We start from the raw sequence: 22,842 nt of genomic DNA on the forward strand, positions 1-22,842 counted from the left end.
AAGATTCCTTTCCCGACCCCAAATCTTTCAGGGCAAGTGTTTCCCTACTGTATAACTGCACGTCTGCCATTCGCGGCTACCTGAATCTGGATCGGGTCAGTCCTGGGTCTGGATGTGCGAGAGCTCCTTCGGAACGACTGTGGGGTTGCGAGTCCATCGAGGGCTTCTGGGGCTGACACTTGTTGCAGGCGTTCTGTCCCATTCCTTCCACCAGGCGGGCAACGCCCTCCCCTTCCCCTCCGCCCTAGCTCACCTGGCGGCTGCTCACCTGGTCCCGCCCCCGGAAGAGAAAAGAGAAACCGCCGGGAACGGACAGCTGGAGAGAAAGAGAGCAATGGGAAGCACGGAAGGATAGGGGGGCCGATCCCCCCTCCCCCCAGGGATCCAGGTAGGGCCCAGCAAAGAACCCCTAGTTGTCGGAGGGGAAAGAGGGTTCAGTGGTCTGAGCGAAAGCGCCGGGGGCTGGGGGCGTACAGGTCCCCGCGGGAAGGAGGAGGTTTGGAACAAAAGTGACCGCCACTGGGAAGAGGATGCCTCTGTTTGGGGAAGGGAAGGGGGTCTCTGGTGCAGGTCCCCGGGTCAAGAGTTTGAGTTTTGGATGGAAAGCTGTGGGTGGAGGGAGGAAGGGTGACAAGAGAGAAGTAGCATGACACTTCGGTTCTGGAGGAGAAGTCTGTGGAGAGAGTTGGGTTGGGCAACAGGGGTCCTGGAGGCACCCCCTGGCCCCCCCCCCCCCAACCCCTGCAGGGCTGAGCCAGAGGGAAAAGAACATGAGGTCAGGGACTAGGTGGCAAAAGCAGCAGAAAGTCGAGGGAAGTGTGGGAGGCCAAAGGAGAGGGATGGGAAGTTTGGGGGGCGAGAGGGACCCTGAAAAGAGGACCCTAGAGAAGGGCCCCTCCCGCTCAGGGACAGAGAGGAGCAGGAAGGAAGGAAGATCGAGTCAGAGAGAACTGGGGAACAGAGGCTTCCCTGTGTGGTCCCCAGGGGTGGGGCCCAGGAAGTAAACAGAAACCAGCAGCCATATCCCAGTTCAACCAGTTACCCTGCCTGGTGGGGGCCTGGGATTCTGCAAGGGGAGCTGGAGGCTGGGGAACCCGGGTGCCCACCTCTGGGGGCAACGGGGAGAGGCCGTTTGTAGGGGTGGGCTGGGAGGCCAGGAGGCTGGGAGAGGACAGCTTGTTGGTGACAGCTGGGGCCCGGGAGAGTTGAGAAGGGAGAGTCAGTGCCTGTAGGCAGGGTGCCGGGGTTCCTTCCCTTCCCCATGCCTCAGTTTCCCCCCAGGGACAGTAACGGGGAACGGAACAGGCACACACATCATTAACCCGTTATGGTTGGCTCCAGGGATGGGGAGAGGGGAAGAGGCAAGCAGGAAGAATGTTCTCTAGGGCAGAAGCAGTTATATCAATCATCAAAGGCCTCAGAGTCTGATTTTGGATGGGGTGAGTGCAGGCATGTGTGTGTGTGTTCGAGCGGGGGGGGGGGGGGGTGGCGGGGAGGTGTTAAGGATGGGTATGTGTGAGAGTAAGTGATTGGGTCTCGAAGGGTCGGCAGGGATAATGGAGGGGAGGGGGCAGCAGGAAAAGAACTAAAGATTGAGGGGCAGGGTGCCTGGGGAAGGAGAGAGAGGGACTCAGTGGACGCCTGGGTTCCCCAAGGGGCATGATGCCTGGGAGTGGTATGGACTGGGCAGGCCGGGCCTAGGGAGGGCTGGTTGATTGGATCGGGGTCTCCCCAGCTCTCTCCCTCTCCCCTAGATGCCCTGCCAACTCTGAGCCACCATGAGTTCCCCTGACGGTCCCCACTTCACTTCCGAGCTGCTCTCGGGGGGCATCTCCCCCAGCACAGACGACGGCTTTTTTCCCTTTGTGCTGGAGAGGCACGATTCATTCTTGGGGAGGCCTGCGGGGTCCCCCGGGGGCAGCGAGGCCGAAGAGCCCGAGGACCTGGCTGTGCTCCTGCAGCGCAAGGAGAAGGACCTGCTGCTGGCGGCTGAGCTGGGCAAGATGCTCCTCGAACGGAATGAGGAGCTGAACCGGACCCTGGAGTCCCTCTCCACCCAGCACGCTGAGCGGGAGGAGGTGAGCCTGCCACCCCCCAGAGCTCCAGCTCCCCCCCAGAGCCAGACTCCCGGGCTCCCCAAATCCGACCTCCCTCCCTCCGACCCGCCGTCTTCCCTTCCCCAAGAGACCCAGACACCTCTCAACTGCCCTGATCAGCCTCAGAGTTTCTGCTCACCTCCCCCTCACCACACACACACACACACACACACACAAACACACACACACACACACCACCCACATGGGACCCAGGCATCCGAGTCTTCCCACCTCCAACCATAGGAGTCTGGGAGGGGCAGAGAGCGTCCTTCTGCCGGTCAGACAGGTTTGGGGGAAGGGCAGAGGCGTGAGTTGCTGGGTGGGGCAGGGGCAAGGGGGTAATTAGGGGGGGAAAAGGAAGAGAGGCAGAAGGCAGAAGATGAAGAGAAGAAACGTTCGAAAGGAAAGATAATGGAGAGAGAGGAAAGCGATTGAAGACTGAGAGAAGAGAAGAGACAGAGGGACAGGAAAAGAGGAGAGGGGAGACGAGAGGCTGTAGAGCGAGTGGGCAAGCAAGTGCCCGAGCAGAGGGTGAGAGGAAGAGTAGGTAAGGAGATTGGGAAACAAAGACAGGGGAGATGGCGAGGGGAGGGAAGGGCCGAGGGGGCAGTGCAGCACTGAGGCGCCGGCGCCGACGGTTACGACTCAGGGGCAGGAAGAAGCCTGAGGTGAGACCCCCTCACTCCCACGTCCCCAAGGGGGACCAGCCCCATCATGATCCCCCTCCCAGCCCCTACTCTAGCCATTGCCCGTCTCCCCGACCTGCCCATCTTTCACAGATGCCTAATGTTCTGCAGTCCCTGGGCCTCTCCTGAACCTGTCCTGATCTCTTGACACTCGAGGGTCTGTCTCCCCAACCCGTGACCACCCCTTCAGAGACAGTGACTTCCTCACCCCTTCCAGCCTCCATCTCCGACCCCGTGACACCCCCACCCCCCCGGCCCATGCAGTGCCCCCTCACCCCCTCCGGCCTCCCTCCCGGAGCCCGTGACCGATGGATCCCAAGGGCTCATTCCCCTCTGACCCTGCAGCGGCTGCAGCAGGAGAACCACGAGCTGCGGCGCGGGCTGGCGGCTCGAGGTGCCGAGTGGGAGGCCCGGGCCGGGGAGCTGGAGGGTGATGTGGCTGCGCTGCAGGCCCAGCTGGGGGAGCGGCGCTCTGAGCAGCGGGACAGCGGGCGGGAGCGAGCCCGGGCCCTGGGAGAGCTCAGTGAGCAGAACCTGAGACTGAGTGAGCAGCTGGCACAGGTATGACAGGGGTCCCCGACGGAGATACGGGGGGCAGGGAGAGGGCAGCTCTGCAGAGTCCAGCACTGACCCTAGGGTGGGGGGGGAGGGGGTGTTCCTGGATGCGCTGGGACCATCCTGGACTTTGTCCCACTCCCTTCCCCTGCCCAACGTGGGCTCCCTCAGGCCTCCCGGGTGGAGCAGGAGCTGCAGAAGGAGCTGAGCAGCCTCCGTGGGGAGCACCAGGCCCAGGTGCTGGTGGGGACAGAGCTGAGAGCCCAGCTGGAGAGCCTGCAAGGAGAGGTAAAGGCCAGGGCTGCCAGTTGGGAGGAGAGGGAGAGGGAAGCTAGAGCCTCCTAGAGCCCCTCTGAGGGGGACAGGGAGAGGAAACTCCCGGGACCACCTGGAGGAGACTGGGGTCTTGGCTCTAGCCCAGCTCTCCCTTGGCTGCTTCCCAGAACCAGATGCTGCAATTCCGGAGGCAGGACTTGGAGGGGCAGGTCCGGGTTCTGAGGGAGGAGGCGGAGCAGGCCCAGGGCCGCGTGCAGACCCTGCACGAGGAGCTGCTGCTGTTGAGGCGGGAGAGGCATGAGCACAGTCTGGAGGTGAGAGGCCGCTCGCGGCGGGGATGGAGGTCGGGGGGACGACAATGGGAGCTGGAGTTCTGGGAGGAAGGAGGGTCAGAAGGTGAGAAGCAGCATGGCCCGCCCGGTGAATAGAGCATAGGACTGGAAGCGAGGAGACTTGGGTTCTCATCCCAGCTCGAACACTTGCCCGCTATGTGATCTTGGGCAAATCGCTTCACTCCTCTGAGCCTCAGTGACCTCATCGGTAAAATGGGGATTGAGAGTGTGAGCCCCACGTGGGACAGGGACTGTGTCCAACCTGATTTGCTTGTAACTACCCCAGTGCTTAGTATAGTGCCTGGCACCTAGTAAATGGTTAAAAAAAACCACTGGGGGGAAAAAAAGGCTCTGACTCCTCACCAACCCCAATATTTCCCATCCCCCTGCCCCCCACTCCCCTGATCCAGGGGGGTCATGCAGCTGGAGAGCAGTGTAGACTCTGGAAGGAGGTGGGGGACTCCTGGAGAGACTAAGGTGACTCTGGACTGACCTGGGGCCAGCTGATCTATTTCTGAACGACCCCGCCCCGAGCGTAGTATTCTCTGTCTGCCCAATCCCACTCCCTCCATCCAAAGTTGGGCCTTGTTCATCCCCCTGATAATAATAATTATAATTGTGGTATTTTTTAAGGGCTTACTATGTGCCAGACACTGTACCAAGCACTGCGGTGGATACACGCAAATTGGGTTGGATACAGTCCCTGTCCCGCATGAGACTCACAGTCTAAATCCCCATTTTACAGATGAGGTAACTGAGTCCCAGGGAAGTAAAGTGACTTGCCCAAGGGTCCAGAGCAGACAAATGGGAGAGTGGGATTAGAGCCCATGACCTGCTGAGTCCCAGGCCCATGCTCTATCAACATCGATGCTGCTCCCCGCTGCCCCCAGCCCACGGGGGCCAAAAACCTGCTTCCCCCTCCCCTCTGCCTTTCCTACCTCCTGCTCCTAGAAAAAAAGAAGAGGCCGGGCATGGGTTGGGCTAGAGGAGTCTCTCCGTGGGTTGGGCCAGAGCAGCCTCCCCGTGCCACCCTCCCCTTCCCTCCAGCATGGGCAGGGAATGTGTCTGTTATTGTACTGGACTCTCTCAAGCGCTTAATACAGTGCTCTGCACGCAGTGAGTGCTCAATAAGTACGGTTGGATGAGTGAATGAATGTCTGCCTCCTCTAGAACGTCAGCTCCTTGTGGGCAGGGAATATGTCTGTTTATTGTGTTGGATTCTCCCAAGGGCTTAGTACAGCGCTCTGTACGCAGAGAGTGCTCAATAAGTGCGGTTGGATAGGGTGATATCTTCATCACCCTATTCATTTTGTTTAATGAGATGTCCATCACCCTGATTCTATTTATTTGCTATTGTTTTAATGAGATGTTCTTCCCCTTGACTCTATTTATTGCCATTGTTCTTGTCTGCCCGTCTCCCTCAATTAGACTGTAAGCCCGTCAAAGGGCAGGGACTGTCTCTATCCGTTGCCGATTTGTCCATTCCAAGCGCTTAGTACAGTGCTCTGCACATAGTAAGCGCTCAGTAAATACTATTGAATGAATGAGTGAATGAATGTCTGCCTCGTCTAGACGGTCAGCTCCTTGTGGGCAGGGAATGTGTCCGTTTATTGTTGCATTAGATTCTCCCAAGCGCTTAGTAGAGTGCTCTGCACGCAGTGAGCGCCCCCTAAATAGTGCCTTGCAGCCCCGCTCCGCGTCCCCGCTCCCCTCCGCCGGGCCGCGCTTCCCACCGCTCTGGGTTCTGCCCGGCTCCCGGCCCCGCCCCCCGGCCCCGCCTCCCTCCCATTGGCGGTCCCGCCCCGGGCCCCACCTATCGGGTCTCGCCCCTGGCCACGCTTCCCTCCCATTGGCGGCCCCGCCTCCGTCGCCCATGAGGCCCCGCCCACCGGTCCCACCTCCCTCTCCTTGGCGGCCCCGCCCCCTCCGAGGCTGTCGGGGCTGTGGGCGCCACCTGCCGGTGCCGAGCGGGAAGGGAAGGGAGCAGGAGGAGCATTCATTCATTCATTCAATAGTATTTATTGAGCGCTTACTATGTGCAGAGCACTGTACTAAGCGCTTGGAATGAACAGTCGGCAACAGATAGAGACAGTCCCTGCCTTTTGACGGGCTTACGGTCTAATCGGGGGAGACGGGCAGACAAGAACGATGGCGATAGAGTCGAGGGGAAGAACATCTCGTAAAAACAATGGCAACTAAATAGAATCGAGGCGATGTACATTTCATTAACAAAATAAATAAGGTAATGAAAATATATACAGTTGAGCGGACGAGTACAGTGCTGAGGGGATGGGAAGGGAGAGGGGGAGGAGCAGAGGGAAATGGGGGGAAAAGAGGGTTTAGCTGCGGAGAGGTGAAGGGGGGCAGTGGAGGGAGTAGAGGGAGAAGGGGAGCTCAGTCTGGGAAGGCTTCTTGGAGGAGGTGAGTTTGAAGTAGGGTTTTGAAGAGGGGAAGAGAATCAGTTTGGCGGAGGTGAGGAGGGAGGGCCGCGGGAGGACGTGGCCCAGGGGTCGACGGCGGGATAGGCGAGACCGAGGGAGGGTGAGGAGGTGGGCGGCGGAGGAGCGGAGCGTGCGGGGTGGGTGGTAGAAAGAGAGAAGGGAGGAGAGGTAGGAAGGGGCAAGGTGATGGAGACACTTGAAGCCTAGAGTGAGGAGTTTTTGTTTGGAGCGGAGGTCGATAGGCAACCACTGGAGGTGTTTAAGAAGGGGAGTGACATGCCCGGATCGTTTCTGCAGGAAGATGAGCCGGGCAGAGGAGTGAAGAATAGACCGGAGCAGGGCGAGAGAGGAGGAAGGGAGATTAGAGACAAGGCTGACACGGTAGTCTAGCTGGGATATAACAAGAGCCTGTAGCAGTAAGGTAGCCGTTTGAGCAGGAGCTGGGTGGGATTCCCGCCTGGCATTCCCGCCTGGCATTCTCGCCCCTTCCTCCCGTCCTCCCCCTCAGCTGGAGCGGGCCCGCGCGGAGGCCGGGGAAGCGCTGTCCTCCCTCCGCCGGCTGCAGCGCCGCGTGTTGGAGCTGGAGGAGGAGTCGCGGCTGCAGGACTCGGATACGTCGATGGCCTCCCTGCGGTCGGAGATCGCCCGAAGCGTGGACGACGAGGGGGTCCCGCACCTCCCGGACGCCCCCCGGGTGAGCCCAGCCTAAGGGCGCTGCCCCGGGACTCCAGCCCCCCCCCCCCCCCCCCCCCCGGACCCGCCTGGCCTTCCTCCCCACCCCCATGCACGGGACTGGGAGGGAGGACCGTGGCGGGGCGTTTGTGGGGGTCCTCATTCATTCAGTAGTATTTATCGAGCGCTTACTCTGTGCACAGCACTTGTCAGCTGTGTGACTTTGAGCAAGTCACTTTGCTGGGCCTCAGTGACCTCATCTGTAAAATGGGCATTGAGACGGTAAGCCCCACATGGGACAACCTGATCACCTTGTATCCTCCCCAGCGCTTAGAACAGTGCTTGGTACATAGTAAGCGCTTAACAAATACCATTCTTATTATTACTAAATGCTTCCCCTCTTTCCCCAGTTGATTTTTGGGGATCTGGGGGGTGGGGGTGGAGAAGAGAATGGGGGAAAGAAGGAAATGCCAAGACTCCCTTTAACCCACAGTCTCGGCCTCCTTCCCCGGGAACATAATAGCCACAGCACTGCCGCCCAGGAGTTTGGCAGTTTATTGAGTGCTTACTTTGTACAGAGCACTGTACTGAGCACTTGGAAGAGTACAATATAACCGAGATGGTAGTAGAGACATTCCCTGCCCACAGTGAGTTTCCGTCTAGACGAGAGGAGTGATTTTTGAATTCTCCTCTCCCAGTGTTCCCTTCCCCACACACATTGCCCTAGGAAGGAGAGAGGGAGGAGTGGGGGAAACAGGAAATAAACTGTATTGCCCCATGCCCCTCCTCCTCTTGGACCAATATGAGTTTCTTCTTTGCTTCAGCCTACCCCTTCTTCTGAGACTCAGGAGGTGGAGACTCCACCCCCACTGTCTCCCCGAGAGGAGGAGATGGAGCCCCCCAAGAAGAAAGCCTCTTTGAACCCCAGGGAAATGTTAGAGGAAAAAGAAGTGGAGGTGGAGAGACTGCAGGATGAGGTGACCCAAGTCAAGGGCCAGCACTTCTGGGAAGAAAAATGGGGCCTGAGACTTTGGAGAGGAGGCCGAGGGAGGTGGGGAAGAGCCAGGGGCGGTGGGAAAGGATGGGGGCTGAGGGACAAGATGGATGGAGGGGAACTGGGGCTGGGAGTGAGGGGCCTGGGTCCCAAGGGAGAAGTGGGAAGTTTGGATTTTGAGAAGACTGGGGAAGGGAGGGGGGCATCTTGGAGTGGACCATCCCCAGTCTGAGCCCCTTCCTTCTCTTCTGGCCCCAGTTGTCTCTTCAGCGGGAGGAGCTGCGGGCTCTGCGGGAGGAACTGCACAGGCAGAAGGAACTGTGGGACGAGGAGGACCCTGAATCGGCTCTGAGCGGAGCCCTCTCTGATCGGGATGAGGCTGTGAACAAGTCAGTGTGTGCTTTCTCCTCCTCCTCTTCCTCCCCTCCCCACCACCATTCTGGGGCGGGACCCAGAGACCCAGACCACTGCCTACCTTGTCTGGACCCAGATATCCTTGTCACCTACTGAATTTAAACCCATGAGTCACCATCTCCTCTTCTAAAGAGCTTCTAAGAATCTGCCACTCCCTCATCCCAACTACTCACAAATGGGAGTTCCCACCTCAAAGACTGGAGGATTTGACGCCGACTGGCCCTCTCCCCTCCCGTCTTTGGCCAGCTCCCTGCCCCTCATCTCCCTGGGGGGTCTCTTTCTCTGCCAGTTCCTGCTCCTCATCTTCCTGACCTCTGTTCCTCTCCCATTCCCTCCAGGTCTCTGACACTATCCCTGGAGCTCTCCCGGGTCTCCCTGGAAAAAGATTCTCTTTCCCGGGAGCTCCTCCGGGCCATTCGCCAGAAAGTGGCCCTGTCTCAGGAGCTGGAGGCCTGGCAGGTACGGGAGGGGTCCCCGGGATTAAGGGCAGAGGTGGGGCAGGGGGTGGGGGTGGGAAACCCTGATTCACGGGAGGCAGAGCATGAAGTCTGCTTTAGGGGGTGGGGGCCATAGGAGGCGAGGCCTCCAGCACTGTCAGCACTCCAGCACTGAGGGCGGGGCAGCATAAATAAATAAAATGGTATTTGTTAAACGCTTATTATGTGCAAAGCACTATTCTAAGGGCTGGGGGATACAAGGTGATCAGGCTGTCCCACAAGGGGGTCACAGTATTAATCCCCATTTCACAGATGAGGTAACTGAGGCTGAGGCACAAGTTAAGTAACTTCCCCAAAGTCACAGAGCTGGCAAGCGGCAGAGCTGGGATTAGAACTCACGACCTCTGACTCCCAAACTCGGGCTCTTTCCACTGAGCCACGCTGCTTCAGGCATTGGAAGAGGCTGTTGGAGAGCTGAGGCCAGGTTTAAGATGCTTTGGGGGGAGGAGGGGAGGGAGATATGGGTGACTCTCAGGACCACCAGGCACCACAGTGTCAGGCTGGGGTCGCTGGCAGGAGGGCCACTTCTGTCAAGGCTGACTCCCTCCTTTCCCGCAGGACGACATGCAAGTGGTGATCGGGCAGCAGCTGCATTTACAGCGGCAGAAGGAATTGAGCGCGGCCCCTGCGGCACGCTCCACCTCGGGCCGAGGAGGGACACGCTTCTCCCTCCGCAGAGGCCCCGGCGCCGGGGGCGCTGGGGGCTTCCTGACCAGCCTCTTCAGAAGGACATAGAAGGCCACTCCCTGGCCCAGACCTGGGAGTGGAGCCAGAGGGGCGGCCTCAAGCAGTGGGGTGTGGTGGAGGTGGCTTCAGGCGAGACTGGCCCCCAAGGGGCGGAGGGGCTCGCTTCTGGAACGGGGAGGCTTCTGGAACTGGGGCAGGATGGGGCTGGGGGGCTGTTTTTTAGAAAGGGGCTGAGGTGAATACCACATTCTGTGGGGTGACCTCCAGGAGAGGAACCCAGGTACCTGGTGGGGGGAGGTCCGGCAAGGGGACATCAAGTCACTGGTCAGAAGGAGGAAGCTAAATCTCAGGGCAGAGGATGGGGCAAAAGTCACAGGTCACCAAAGAGGGAGGCAGAAAGAGCTTCTAAAAAAGGGTCAAGGGTGGGGTGGATTCTCAGGGGATAATAGGGTCAAAGGGAATGGGGGAAGGGAGGAAGATCCCTTCAGGTGAGGTCAAATTGGCCCAGCGGGAAGGTGTAGGGGAGAAGAGCAGAGCTGTCTATTTTGCGTACTTATAGATTTATCTTTTCTAAGCACCAACTAAACTCTAATCCCAAACTCTAGTGGGTAGAACCAGGACCTGAGTGTGAGGCTGGGGGCAGACTCAGGAGCCAGCGGGTATTTATGTAAAGCGGACAGAGTAATATATATGTGTGTATATATATATAAAAATGGTTGAATTCCATCTAAACTCAGGTGTCTTTGGCAGGGATGTTCTGGGTAGAGAAGTGGAGAAGTGGAGAAGTGGAGAAGCAGCGTGGCTCAGTGGAAAGAGCACGGGCTTTGGAGTCAGGGCTCATGAGTTCGAATCCCAGCTCTGCCACTTGTCGGCTGTGTGACTGTGGGCAAGTCACTTAACTTCTCTGTGCCTCAGTTCCCTCATCTGTAAAATGGGGATTAAGACTGTGAGCCCCACGTGGGACAACCTGATTCCCCTATGTCTACCCCAGCGCTTAGAACAGTGCTCGGCACATAGTAAGCGCTTAACAAATACCAACATTATTATTATTATTAAGTGGAGATAGGGTTGGGGGACTCAAGACCAAAGTTGTGATTGGAGAGTCGTGGGGAGGTATGGAGAAAGCTGACATATCAGAATTGAAGTTTTTAGCAATTTATTTAGAAAAACTAAGGTCTATGTTGTGAGGAGCAGGGGTCAGGAGAAGGAGAGAGAGAAAGCCCGGTAGCCTAAATTGGTGAATACATCAACTCGACAGCTGTTCCCTGCAGATGTCAGCACCTGGAAGAGACCAGAAGGGGTCTGAGACCAGGGGAAGAAAGAGGGGAGTTTCTCCGGGGCTTCTTCCCCACTTCCTACAGTACCCCTCCCCGTTTCCTCCCCAGCTTCCACCTTGCACTCGGGGGCAGCCGGCTGCTGATTGAGGCTGAGGCTGAGTAGGCTGGGGGAAGAGCCAGGCACCTGGGCCTTAAGCTCCCCGCTCAGTTGCCACTGGTTCACACAGGGTCCCTGGCCGGCTGACAGTATCTGGGGACAACGGCAGAAGTTAAGGCTGGGAGAGGGAGCGAAACCAAGGGGCCGGGGGCGCGGGAAGATGCCAGAGAAGGAAAGGCTGGAGCTGACGGGGAAGGGGCAGAGGGTGCGGCCTCACCAAGTCTTGGTAAAAGGTGACATGTTTCTGAGGAGCCCGGAGCGGAAAAACGGTCGTGGGGGTTGCGGAACGGAGATGCCAGAGGGTGAGAGCGGGTCCCCCGCCACACACCTGGAACGACATACAGAGAGCTGGGAGCCGGCCCCGGACTGAGCAGGTGAAAGGATGCAGTCCCTTCTCCTCCCACCTCCTCCCCTTCTACAACCCCCAGGACTTGCCCCTCGCCTCCACTCACCATCCAGTCTGAGTCAGTGGCCAGACAGCCAATCCACTTCCCATTCTGGGGACGGGCACACTCCTGAGGGGGCGATGCAAAGAGCCTCATATCAACCAAGAGGGATGGAGGCGACGGCTCCATTCCCGAACCAGTCCACGTTCAGCCAGGACTCCCTTTGGGGAAGCTGTGTCCAGCTCCAGGAGCCCCTCGCCTCAAGAACCCTCAAACGCCGGAGGGCTGGACCAGGCCGTGGCGAGATGATTCAGGCTCTTTGGAGGAGTCCATGTAACTCCCCAACCCGCGGCCCCAAGGGAGCTTCTGGGTAACTCCCTCACACCTGGGCAGAGTCAGAACCTCCCCACCTGTGCCTAGTCAGAGGTGCAGAAGCCATTAGGAATAACGGCTGGTTCGTCGGACAGACCACGGGATGTATGTGCAAGGACGGCACCTGGGAGTCCCCTCCCCGGGTCAGACTGGGCCAACTGAAGGGCCAAGGGTCTTCTTGGGAAGGCTCAGGCTGGTTAGGCTGTCACGCTTCAGCCCACGCTGGCCTCCTCTACCCGAGGCTCAGCTTGCTCTTCACCTCCAGAGCGGAGCCAAGACGGGGCCACGTTAAGATCTCTCACCTCATGCTTGTAGACCTCAATGGTCTGGACCTCCTCTCCCGTGCGCAGGTCTGAGAAAAGAGGAGGGCAGGTCCTTTCCCGTCTATCTCTGAGCCCCTCACCTGGGACCCCACCCCTCATCACAACCCACCCCACTCTTCACCCTTGACTCCACCTCAGTTCCTATTCGACCTCGTAACCCCCTTCTCCTCCTTCTGCCTCTTACCCCAGAGCCGCACGGCCCCGTCCTCGCCCCCAGACAGCACCTCTGGACTCCTCTCGCGCAGAGCCAGGCAGTGAATGTAATCGGAATGACCCCGCAGGGAGCGCTGCAAAAGAGGGAGAAAAACTGAGCCCTGCCCGGCTTGCCTCCCCAACCCCTTCGCACCCCAAGACCTGACACCCCTCCTAGAGACCAGGCCGATGTCTGGGCCTCAGCTCACTGTGAATGTCCCCGTCTCCAGATCCATGGTGTGAAGCAGACAGTCGCCTCCAGCCAAGAGCAGAGAATTCTCCTAGTGGGATTAGGAGGAGGGTCAGGGGAGGAAGGGGCAGTTGGAAGTCAGAACTCAAAATCAGGACATGATTGTGGGAGGGAGGGGGATCAGAGCAGATCGGCACCTGACTAGAGAGAGAGAGTTAAAGGTTAGGCTGGCCAGGGAAAGTTGGATCAGGATGAGGGGAGGTCTGTACCTTGGGATTCAGGAGTAAAGTGTTGATCTCAGGAACCTCCAGACTGTTCCTGGGGAGAGGGTATTAACAGGGGTTATGCTAGGAGAGGCAGTTCTTCCCTCCATTTTAGGGTTCCCTCCCCAGACCCCTGGCCCAGTCGGACTGCCCACCTGTATGGGGGATGGCGGCTCCACACTTCCTTGCAGCCCTACAGGAAGACAAGAGCACAGTGAGGATCCAGGCTTCGCCCTCCCCGCCCCACTTCCCGCCCCAATGCTCACTCCCCCACTAGGACCCAGGCATCTTGTCCCCCACCTTACCTTCTTGACAATTTCTCCCCAGAGCCAAGCCTTCACCTCGCCATCCCCGGCACTGAGTAAGTGTCGATCTGTAGAGACCAAGCTGTATACTGGGGCGTCGTGGGCTGAAGAAAAAGGCCAGGGCTGAGGGACACACATTTTTCTCCCTCCAAGACACGATCCTTCCCCTCCAGCTGGCTGGGCTCCTTCTTATAGCTCCCCTCCCACCCCTGCCCAGCTTCCTAATACCCACACCCACCTGTGAAGGTCACCACTGGCTTCTTACTCTCCTCTTTGGCCTCTGAGCTCAAAGCAGCTGACAAACTAAAGGGAAAGAGACATTGGAGGGTTGGGTGGGAAGGGCCATGACCCCAAGTTATGGGAGTTATACGAGATCTCTGGAGTGGGAGTGAGGGGCTAGAGACTTGGCCCAGACCAGTTTCCTGGCCAGTCCTGATCTGTCCAGCCCTGACCCAGTTCTAGTCCAGTCTGTATAGTGCTCTGGGATGGCAGGATCCAGATCTGCCTCAGACCTGAGTGAAACCAGAAATGGGCCCAAGGAGGATCAAAAACTGGTCAGCACCTCGCACAAGTTTTCGAACCCAAAGTGTGTGTGGATGGAGGGAGGATCACCTGTCATTTACGACAGCAGACTCCATCCATCTGTCCATCCATCCATCTGGGAGGTGCTTTTTGTGCTTGGAGTCGAGGGTTGCTGAAGTACAAGCCCAAGCAACCAACTGTTCCACTGCACAATCACACATGTACAAAAAAAATCACCCATTCCCAGGCTCACTCCAGCCATGTGCTTGACAGCACCGCCCCTGTCCGGAATGGCCTTAAAATCTTTGCCGGTTGAAAAGGGGTCCCAAACTGGTCAGGACAGACTTGATGGGAGCCCAGTCAGACCCAACCTCTGGAGTCATGACCCTTGGTTCTGCCCTGACCCAGGCGGGACTATGGTCTGGGTTCTAGAAGGTAATGCATTAGGGAACGAACCCACCAAGCGCCAGTACCTGAAGATGGCAATCTGCCCATAGTTATTCCCTACTGCTAGGAACTTGCCACAGGGAGAGACGCTCTGAGAGAAGATGGTCATGTGCAGCCTCTCCAAGGCCCGGTGGACTTCCATCTGAGGACAAATGGGGACAAGAGAGTCACATGCAGTCAGCTGTTCTCCTCTGACCATCAAATCCAACCTCGCTGGCCCCAAGGAGTCACTCATCCAGCCTCCCTCCTAGGTGCCCAGCCCGATGGAAGGCCCAAAAAGCTCACCAAATTAAACCTGGTCAATTCAGATTGGAATAAGTTTCTTAACACTTTAGTAGACAGAAATAAAACTCATAATGGAAAAAGGGTCCCCCGCAACAAGATGGAATTAAAGGAGACAAGGGCAAAAAAAAGCACCTAGGGACAAAAACCAAATAACACAAATCAAGAAGGGGAAGGCGGGCCAAACACAGATTCCACAGAAAAAGATCCAGCGGTCAGAGTTGACCAGAAGTTGAACATGAGTTAGTAATGAGAAACAGAGTGACTTAGTGGAAAGGGCACAGGTTTGGGAGTCAGAGGTCGTGGGTTCTAATCTCGACTCTGCCACTTGTTAGTTGTGTGATTTTGGGCAAGTGACAACTTCTCTGTGCCTCATTTACCTCATCTGTAAAAGGAGATTAAGACTGTGAGCCCAAAGGGGGACAACCTGATATCCCTGTATCTATCCCAGCGCTTAGAACAGTGGTTGGCACATAGTAAGTGCTTAACAAATGCCATCATTTATGACTATTAATGTAATACCATTACTGAAAAAAACTAATAATAATAATGTTGGTACTTGTTAAGCACTTACTATGTGCAGAGCACTGTTCTAAGCGCTGGGGTAGATACAGGGTAATCAGGTTGTCCCACGTGAGGCTCACAGTTAATCCCCATTTTACAGATGAGGTAACTGAGGCCCAGAGAAGTTAAGTGACTTGCCCACAGTCACACAGCTGACAAGTGGCAGAGCCGGGAGTCAAACCCATGACCTCAGACTCTGAAGCCCAGGCTCTTTCCACCGAGCCAATAAAGTCCTGGGATGTAGTTTACAGACCATGGGACAGGGATGGTGTCCGATGTGATTAACTTGTACCTACCCCAGCACTTAGCAAATAGTAAGTGCTTAGTGAATGTCATCACTTTGTATGTATCAAAAGGGGTAAAGGCATTCAAGATTTCAGAGAAGCAGAATGGCCTAGTGGAAAGAGCATGGGTCTGAGAGTCAGAAAGACCTGGGTTCTAATCCTGACCACCACTGGTCTGCTGTGTGACCTTGGGCAAATCCCTTAACTTCTCTGGGCCTCAGTTACAGCATCTGTAAAATGGGGATTGAGACTGTGAGCCCCATGTGGGACAGGGACTGTGTCCAACTTGATTATCTTGTATCTACTCCAGGGCTTAGTACCATGTCTGAGACATAGTATGTGCTTAACGACCACCACAAAAATAATGAAAAAAAAAGAATTGGGAAGTGACCCTTCCGGCACATCTGCCCTTCGACAAACCCTTCATTAGCAGGGGTGGAAAAATCTCAAGGACTCACTCTCACAGGTGAAGAGAACTCGGGACACCCTGGCTGGAGTGAGCCAATGCAACGCACCCATTATGGACTAAAGCCGGTGAGGAGGGGATGGGTCAAAGACGGAACATGACTTTGCATAGGGTCTCACGCTTCAGGCTCCCACACTCAGACACATATGTAAGTTGGAGCACTCCGAGAGACAATCCTTGAGCAGGTCACTTAACTTCTCTATGCCTCTCTTACCTCATCAGTAAAATGGGGATTAAGAGTGTGAATCCCATGTAAAACAGGGACTGTGTCCAACCTGCTTAACTTGTATCTACCCCAGTGCTTAGAACAGTGCTTGACACATAGGAAGCATTTAACGAGCACTAGAAATAATAACAGTAATAATAATAAAGTCATCGTGTTCACTGTACCACTGGATAGACTAGGAGATCAGTGAGGGGCCTCATCAGAAGCATCGCACTCTGGCTCTTATTGTTTTGATTGTTCTCCTTCTTTCCTCATTTGTTTTTGCTATATTTGTCATTCTTACTTCTCCAAACCAGTGCCCCTCTCACCCCCTTATTCTTCACAGTAAACTCCTCTGTTGACCAGGGTAAGTATCTTATTTAATATCCTTAGGCTCCCCCCAGGGCTTAGCACAGTACTCTATACTCAAATATTAAAATGAATATACGTGGGGGACAGGAGACAGATATAGCACCAGAAGGGACAGAGAGAAAGATAAGAAAAAAGATAGTGACTTTCAGGGTCAATCCAGGCAAACAGCTATTTTGGCTCCTTTCTCCCAGAGGCAAGATCTGTGAAAGCCAGCAGTTTAAAGGATCCTGAGTTTGTCATGCCTGGAATGCACACTCCTGAAATGATTGGTGGCCCTTGGCTTTGGTGGCCCTTGGCTTCCCAGCCCTGCTTACTAAAGCACATGTCCAGTCTGGCCATCACACTGGGCACCTGGAGAGTGTCCCTCCTCGGGGGGCTCAAAGGGGAAATGGACATAAAAGTCTTCAGTAAATGTGATTTTGGAGGAAAATGGACCCCATAAGGGGAGGTCGTAAAACTGGTTGTTGAATAAATACTATTCATTCAATTGTAGTTACTGAGCACTTACTGTGTGCAAAGGACTGTACTAAGCGCTTGGGAGAGTACACTATAACAATAAACAAACACATTCCCTGCCCACAACGAGTTTACAGCCTAGAGAAGCAGTGTAACTTAATGGATAGAGCCCAGGCCTGGGAGTCAGAAGGACTTGGGTTCTAATTCTGGCTCTGCCATATATGTCTGATGTGTGACCTTGGGCAAGTCATTTAATTCTTCTGTTACCTCACTGGATAATAGGGATGAAGAGTGTGAGCCCCATGTGGGACAGGGACTGTGTCCAACCTGGTTAACTTGTATCTATCCCAGCACTTAGCACATAGTAAATGCTTAACAAGCACTATTAATAGTAATAATAATAATAATATTGGTATTTGTTAAGCACTTACTATGTACCAAGCACTGTTCTAAGCGCTGGGGTAGATACAAGGTCATCAGGTTGTCCCACTTGGGGCTCATAGTCTTCATCCCCACTTTACAGATGAGGTAACTGAGGCCCAGAGAGGTTAAGTGACTTGGCCAAAATCACACAGCTTTCAAGTGGCGGAGCCGGGATAGTCAAGTATATTCGGGGGGTGAAGGGGTCCAGTCAATCAATCGTTGGTATTTGCTGAACATTTATTATGTGCAGAGCACTGTACTAAGTGCTCCAAAGAGTATAATTGAACAGAATTGGCAGACATGTTCCCTGCCCACCAAGAGCTCACAGTCTAGAGGGTCATTCATTATAACCCACTGCTCTCCATGCCCACTGAGGGGGGAATGGGATGAGATGGGATCAAGATTAACAGAGAAGCAGCATGGCTCAGTGGAAAGAGCAATGGCTTTGGAGTCAGGGGTCATGGGTTCTAATCCCCGCTCCGACAGCTGTCAGCTGTGTGACTTTGGGCAAGTCACTTGACTTAATAATAATAATGATGGCATTTGTAAAGCAACTACTATGTGCCACGCTCTGTTCCAAGCGCTGGAGAGGATACAAGGTGATCAGGTTGTCCCACGTGGGGCTCACAGTCTTAATCCCCATTTTCCAGATGAGGTAACTGAGGCCCAGAGAAGTGAAGTGACTTGCTCACAGTCACACAGCTGACATGCGGCTGAGCTGGGATGTGAACCCATGACCTGACTCCCAAGCCGGAGCTCCTTTCACTGAGCCACGCTGCTTCTCTATTTCCCCTTGATTCTATTTATCTTGATAATGATGTCGTTTTTGTTTTGTTCTTTTTTGCTCTCCTCTCTGTCTCCCCGGGGTAGACTGTGAGCCCGTCATTGGGCAGGGATGGTCTCTATCTGTTGCCCAACTGTCCATTCCAAGCGCTTAGTACAGTGCTCTGCACGTAGTAAGCGCTCAATAAGTATGACTGAATGAATGACTTCTCTGTGCCTCAGTTCTCTCATCTCTAAAATGGGGATGAAGACTGTGAGCCTCATGTGGGACAACCTGATTGCCCTGTATCTACCCCAGCGCTTAGAACAGTGCTGGGCACAGAGTAAGCGCTTAATAATAATAATAATGTTGGTATTTGTTAAGTGCTTACTATGTGCCGAGCACTGTTCTAAGCACTGGGGTGGACACAAGGGAATCAGGTTGTCCCACCTGGGGCTCATAGTCTTAATCCCCATTTTACAGATGAGGGAACTGAGGCACCGAGAAGTGAAGTGACTTGCCCAAAGTCACACAGCTGACAAATGGCCGAGCCGGGATTTGAACTCATGACCTCTGACTCCAAAACCCATGCTCTTTCCACTGAGCCACGCTGCTTAACAAATACCATCAGCGTGGCTCGGTGGAAAGAGCCCGGGCTTGGGAGTCAGAGGTCATGGGTTCGAATCCCGGCTCTTCCACCTGTCAGCTGTGTGACGTTGGGCAAGTCCCTTCCCTTCTCTGTGCCTCGGTTACCTCATCTGGAAAATGGGAATGAAGACTGTGAGCCTCACGGGGGACAACCTGATGACCCTGAGTCCCCCCCAGCGCTTAGAACAGATGAGGTCACTGCGGCCCAGAGAAGTTAATAATAATAATGTTGGTATTTGTTAAGCGCTTACTATGTTAAGAGCACTGTTCTAAGCGCTGGGATAGATACAGGGGAATGAGGTTGTCCCACGTGGGGCTCACAGTCTTAATCCCCATTTTACAGATGAGGGAACTGAGGCACAGAGAAGTTAAGTGACTTGCCCACAGTCACACAGCTGACAAGTGGCAGAGCTGGGATTCGAACTCATGAGCCCTGACTCCAAAGCCCATGCTCTTTCCACTGCGCCACGCTGCTTCTCTGTTCTCAAGTTCAGTGACTTGCCCAAAGTCACCCAGCTGACAAGTGGCTCCGCATTTAGTAAGCGCTTAACAACTATCAACATTATTATTATTATTATTATTAACAGAGGATGAAGGGCGGGCCGAGCGCCCCCAGCCCCTGACACAAAGGCCGTGACAAGCGAGCGAAGGAAGGTGGGCGCAGGGCGAGGGCCCCGGCCACAAAAACTACAACTCCCAGAAGGCCGCGCGCGCCGCCCCCGCCCTGATTGGCCGGCGCCAAGCGCGCGCGCTGCGCCGTCTCGCCCCCCCTTCTTCTCCTCCTCCCCCCCCCCCCGCCCCCGCCCCCGCCATCGCCCCGACCCGGCGTGCGTGCCGGGGAACCCCCGCCGCCGTGGGCCCCCCCCTCCGCCGGCTCCACCGAGGTGAGCGGCCCCCCATCCTCCTCCCCCTCCCCCGCCCCGCCGCCCGCTGCTCGCCGGACCTCTTTCAACGCCACCGGCCGAGCCCCGCCGTTTCTCCGCCGCCGCTCTCTGCGCCTGCGCCAGGACCCGGACGCTCGGCGCCTTGGGCCGCTCGGCTTCCCCCGCGCGCCTGCGTGGGGCGCGCGCCCGCCGTCGGCGCGCGCGCCCGCCCCCGCTCGTGCTCCGGACCTGGCCCAGCCCTCCCGGGGGCGCGCGCCCGCCTCCTGGACGCCCTGCTCAGCCCCTTGCACTTTAGGGCCTCGTCCTGCCCCGGGGACCGCCCCCCCCCCAGCCTCCCCTCTGCTCTCTTGGGACCTCCTGCTCCCCCTTCCCCCCTCCTGCCGGCCTGGATCATGCCTCGCCCCTTCCCCAACGCGGGGTCCCGCCAGCTCCCCGCCTTTGGAGAGGGTCCCCGGACCCAGGCCCGGGTCTTCTCCCCGCAGAGCTGCCCGAATGACGTGTCTCTCTCCTTCAGGGGCCCCCAAGCCGCTCACCCATGACCCGCGACCTTCTATGGAGCCTGGATCCCCAGCTCGCCCAGACCCCGGGGCCTTTCATCCCGGGAGCAGGACGCCGAAAAGCGGGTGGGTGAACAGGGTGCCGCCGGGGAGGGGTTAGGGCCTGAGGGAGGTTGGGGAACACGGGGTGGGACACCTGGGTTCGGAGGGGAAGGAGAAAAGTTGGAAAGGGAACAGCCGGGCCTAGTGGAAATAATGCTGGCATTGGTTAAGCGCCCACTCTGTGCAGAGCACTGTTCTAAGCGCTGGGTAGATACAGGGTAAGCAGGTAGCCCCACGCGAGGCTCACAGTCTTCATCCCCATTTTCCAGATGACAGGCACAGAGATGCTAAGTGACTTGCCCACAGTCACACAGCTGAGAAGTGGCCGAGCCGGAATTCGAACCCATGACCTCGGACTCCCAAGCCCAGGCTCTTAGGAGTCAGAGGTCATGGGCTCTAATGCCGGCTCCGCCACCTGTCAGCTGTGTGAATTTGGGCAAGTCACTTCACTTCTCGGCAACCTCATCCGGAAGGTGGGGATGAAGATTGTGAGCCTCACGTGGGACAGCCTGATTACCCTGTATCTCCCCCAGGGCTTAGAACAGTGCTTGGCACATAGCGCTTAATCAATACCAACATTATTATTGTCACTAGTGGATAAAGCACCAGCCTGGAAACTAGAGGACCTGTGTTCTAAAGCTGCCTCTGCCGCTTGCCTGCCGTGTGACCTTGGGCAAGTCACTTAACTTATCTGGGACTCAGTTTCCTCAACTGCAAAGTGGGGACTCAATACTTGTTCTCCCTTCTACATGACTGAGCCCCATGTGGGACAGGGACTGTATCTGGCCTGATTAACTTGTATTTTTACCCCAGTGCTTACAACAGTGTTCGACACATAGTAAGAGCTTAACAGATACCACTCTTTAAAAAGACAGTGGGTGAGAGTCAAGACATTTGGGTACTGAAAATGCTTGAACATGTCTACCAACTCTGTTATATTGTACTCTCCCAGGAACTTAGTCCAGTGCTGTGCACTCAGTAAAGCACTCAAATATGATTGACTGATTTGACTGATTCCATGGGAAAAAGGGAAGGAGTGGAGGTTCAACTTTGTCTCTTCCCTAGTTCCTCTTCCAGTGGAACTCAACCCCACTTGAGCACCAAGCGGCGCCTGGAGAAGGAGGAGCAGTAAGTGATCCCTGACTTCTCCCACCCTCTTCTTCATTGCCTACCTGAAAGCCCCTCATTTTCCACCCGTGTCATACTGGTTCCTGAGCCAGTCGCTCTGCTCCCAATCTGCTTCCCAACCCTACCTTCACTCGGTCTCCTGGTCCCCCTATTGCCCTCAGCCTGCCCTCTTCGTCAGAGCCCCGTATCCTCAAATTTCTCTCCCTAGGACTCCTCTTTGTAAGCAGTTCCTTTCCGAAGAGAACATGGCGATCCACTTCTCCCGCCTCAGCCTGCACAACGACCACCCCTACTGTACACCCCCGGCTGCCTTCCCGCTCCGGAACCTGGCCCCCTCCACAGGCAGGTAAGGCTTCGTTTCCCACATTGAATAAACCACCTCAACCGTAGCCTCTCTCAACCTTTCTTCTCCCTTCTGGTCCTGACCGGACTGCAGTCCAGCGGTGATGGTCCCCTCGGGAGTCCGGCCACCAAGCAGCCCCCCCAGCTCCTTCTCATAAGCCTCACCACTCCTCAGAGCAAGCTGCATCTCCTCTATTTGCATCTGAAGGGGAAAATCAAGAGCTAATTTTTTCTCCTGTCTTCGTTCTCCCCTAGGCCACCAGAGGAAGGCCCTCCCAGTGCAGTTGGGGAACCCCATGTCCTGCCCCCCAGTCTTCTGCTGACCCTGTGAGTGCTGACAGTGGGCGGGGGGGACCTGGAGTACAATCCCTAGCTGGTCTGACTCCAGCCTTCCTTCTCCCCATCCCAGGGCCCCTCGATCTGAACTGCTTCTCTGGCGCTACCCTGGCAGCCTGATCCCTGAGGCTCTGAGGCTGCTGAGATTCGTGGACCCTTCCGAGACCCAGTGCGATGACTCCCCAGCAGAGGACACGATGGAGCTTTGAGCCAAGGAAAGCGTCCCTCTTCCTCAGAAACCTAAGCCTCGGGGCCTCTCCCTCCCCAGAGACGTCAGGTGAAGGGAATGGACTTGGGCAGCCAATACCTCCAGATCCCGGGTTGCGCCTGAGACAGTTCACTCCATTGCAGGAACCAGCACCCCCAGCGAGAACCAGCTTTCAAAGGGAGGAGGGGTGGGAGGAAGAGGAGGTGCAACACAGCCACCCTAAAACAAGCCCTGACTTGTTAGGGAGGAACAGGGTACCCCCACGCTACCCTAAAGACAGCTAGGCCTTTCCCTCCTCCAGCCTTCAGCCATCAACCCTCTGGCATCTTGGCCTCAACACACAGCCCTGTGGGGAAGCAGGGGATGAGGCCACCCCCAAGAGGGAGGACGAAGGGCTGGAAAGGGAGGGTGACGTTGGGGGACCTGTAATTGTGTCCCATTGAGAACAAAATAAAGTAAAGAAGAGAGGCTGAATCTGGAGTCTGGTGCTGACCAATTTCTTGAAGGGCTTCTTGAAGAGACCACGGGATAGGGGGCCTGGATACCAACGTTCCTCCTCTCCCTCACCTCCCATAGAGTGGGGTCAGGGACAGGCCAGACCCAGCTCAGACATTGAGAATGTGTGAGTCAGTGCCCCGCCCCCACCCCCGGCTGACTCACTCCCTTCCCCAGAAGATGGGAGGCCTGAAGCCAAACCTGGAAGGGAAAAAGGAAGGGAGGGTAAAGGTGGTGGGTGGTGGGGCCGTCTGGGTTAGGGCTAGACCGGCACCCCTCCGGGCCACCCGGGAAATAGGAAGT

The 22,842-nt window shown here is 56.2% G+C and overlaps 3 protein-coding genes across 4 annotated transcripts; 2 read left to right on the plus strand and 1 right to left on the minus strand.

Moving 5' to 3' along the window:
* Nucleotides 1-306: 306 nt before the first annotated feature.
* BICDL2 (BICD family like cargo adaptor 2) lies at nucleotides 307-9,820 on the plus strand. Its single transcript, XM_029075813.1, has 10 exons — nucleotides 307-388; nucleotides 1,755-2,078; nucleotides 3,128-3,343; nucleotides 3,509-3,625; nucleotides 3,781-3,927; nucleotides 6,895-7,080; nucleotides 7,883-8,035; nucleotides 8,311-8,441; nucleotides 8,805-8,925; nucleotides 9,522-9,820. Exons 2-10 carry the CDS (start codon nucleotides 1,779-1,781, stop codon nucleotides 9,696-9,698), a joined length of 1,548 nt encoding a protein of 515 aa, XP_028931646.1. The 5' UTR covers nucleotides 307-388; nucleotides 1,755-1,778; the 3' UTR covers nucleotides 9,699-9,820.
* Nucleotides 9,821-10,789: 969 nt separating this feature from the next.
* THOC6 (THO complex 6) lies at nucleotides 10,790-19,581 on the minus strand. Its single transcript, XM_029075809.2, has 13 exons — nucleotides 19,491-19,581; nucleotides 14,111-14,226; nucleotides 13,354-13,418; nucleotides 13,116-13,219; nucleotides 12,966-13,003; nucleotides 12,817-12,865; nucleotides 12,567-12,638; nucleotides 12,350-12,452; nucleotides 12,145-12,194; nucleotides 11,537-11,599; nucleotides 11,302-11,412; nucleotides 11,043-11,177; nucleotides 10,790-10,931 (listed from the first exon to the last, which is right to left on the minus strand). The coding sequence occupies exons 2-13, from the start codon at nucleotides 14,224-14,226 to the stop codon at nucleotides 10,848-10,850; spliced, it is 990 nt and encodes a 329-aa protein (XP_028931642.1). The 5' UTR covers nucleotides 19,491-19,581; the 3' UTR covers nucleotides 10,790-10,847.
* HCFC1R1 (host cell factor C1 regulator 1) lies at nucleotides 19,354-22,524 on the plus strand. 2 transcript variants are annotated; one of them, XM_029075811.1, is made up of 6 exons: nucleotides 19,354-19,431; nucleotides 19,946-20,054; nucleotides 21,096-21,158; nucleotides 21,367-21,504; nucleotides 21,756-21,827; nucleotides 21,910-22,524. In XM_029075811.1, the coding sequence occupies exons 2-6, from the start codon at nucleotides 19,984-19,986 to the stop codon at nucleotides 22,043-22,045; spliced, it is 480 nt and encodes a 159-aa protein (XP_028931644.1). In that variant the 5' UTR covers nucleotides 19,354-19,431; nucleotides 19,946-19,983; the 3' UTR covers nucleotides 22,046-22,524. The 2 variants fall into 2 exon arrangements, with proteins under 2 accessions (XP_028931644.1, XP_028931643.1); XM_029075810.2 differs by lacking the exon at nucleotides 19,354-19,431 and having other exon boundaries at nucleotides 19,672-20,054.
* Nucleotides 22,525-22,842: the final 318 nt, after the last annotated feature.

This window comes from Ornithorhynchus anatinus, chromosome 11 (assembly GCF_004115215.2).
Source record: "Ornithorhynchus anatinus isolate Pmale09 chromosome 11, mOrnAna1.pri.v4, whole genome shotgun sequence".
Taxonomy (NCBI): domain Eukaryota; kingdom Metazoa; phylum Chordata; class Mammalia; order Monotremata; family Ornithorhynchidae; genus Ornithorhynchus; species Ornithorhynchus anatinus.

Coding starts and splice junctions, on each gene's coding strand:
- HCFC1R1 (XM_029075810.2), top strand. CDS start 19,924: ATGACGTGTCTCTCTCCTTCAGGGGCCCCCAAGCCGCTCACCCATGAC. Junction 20,055..21,095: donor AGCAGGACGCCGAAAAGCGG/GTGGGTGAACAG, acceptor TCTCTTCCCTAG/TTCCTCTTCCAGTGGAACTC. Junction 21,505..21,755: donor CTGGCCCCCTCCACAGGCAG/GTAAGGCTTCGT, acceptor GTTCTCCCCTAG/GCCACCAGAGGAAGGCCCTC.
- BICDL2 (XM_029075813.1), top strand. CDS start 1,779: ATGAGTTCCCCTGACGGTCCCCACTTCACTTCCGAGCTGCTCTCGGGG. Junction 8,036..8,310: donor TGGAGAGACTGCAGGATGAG/GTGACCCAAGTC, acceptor TTCTGGCCCCAG/TTGTCTCTTCAGCGGGAGGA. Junction 8,442..8,804: donor CGGGATGAGGCTGTGAACAA/GTCAGTGTGTGC, acceptor CATTCCCTCCAG/GTCTCTGACACTATCCCTGG.
- THOC6 (XM_029075809.2), bottom strand. CDS start 14,226: ATGGAAGTCCACCGGGCCTTGGAGAGGCTGCACATGACCATCTTCTCT. Junction 13,419..14,110: donor GGGCAGATTGCCATCTTCAG/GTACTGGCGCTT, acceptor CTTTCCCTTTAG/TTTGTCAGCTGCTTTGAGCT. Junction 13,220..13,353: donor GCCAGTGGTGACCTTCACAG/GTGGGTGTGGGT, acceptor CTTTTTCTTCAG/CCCACGACGCCCCAGTATAC.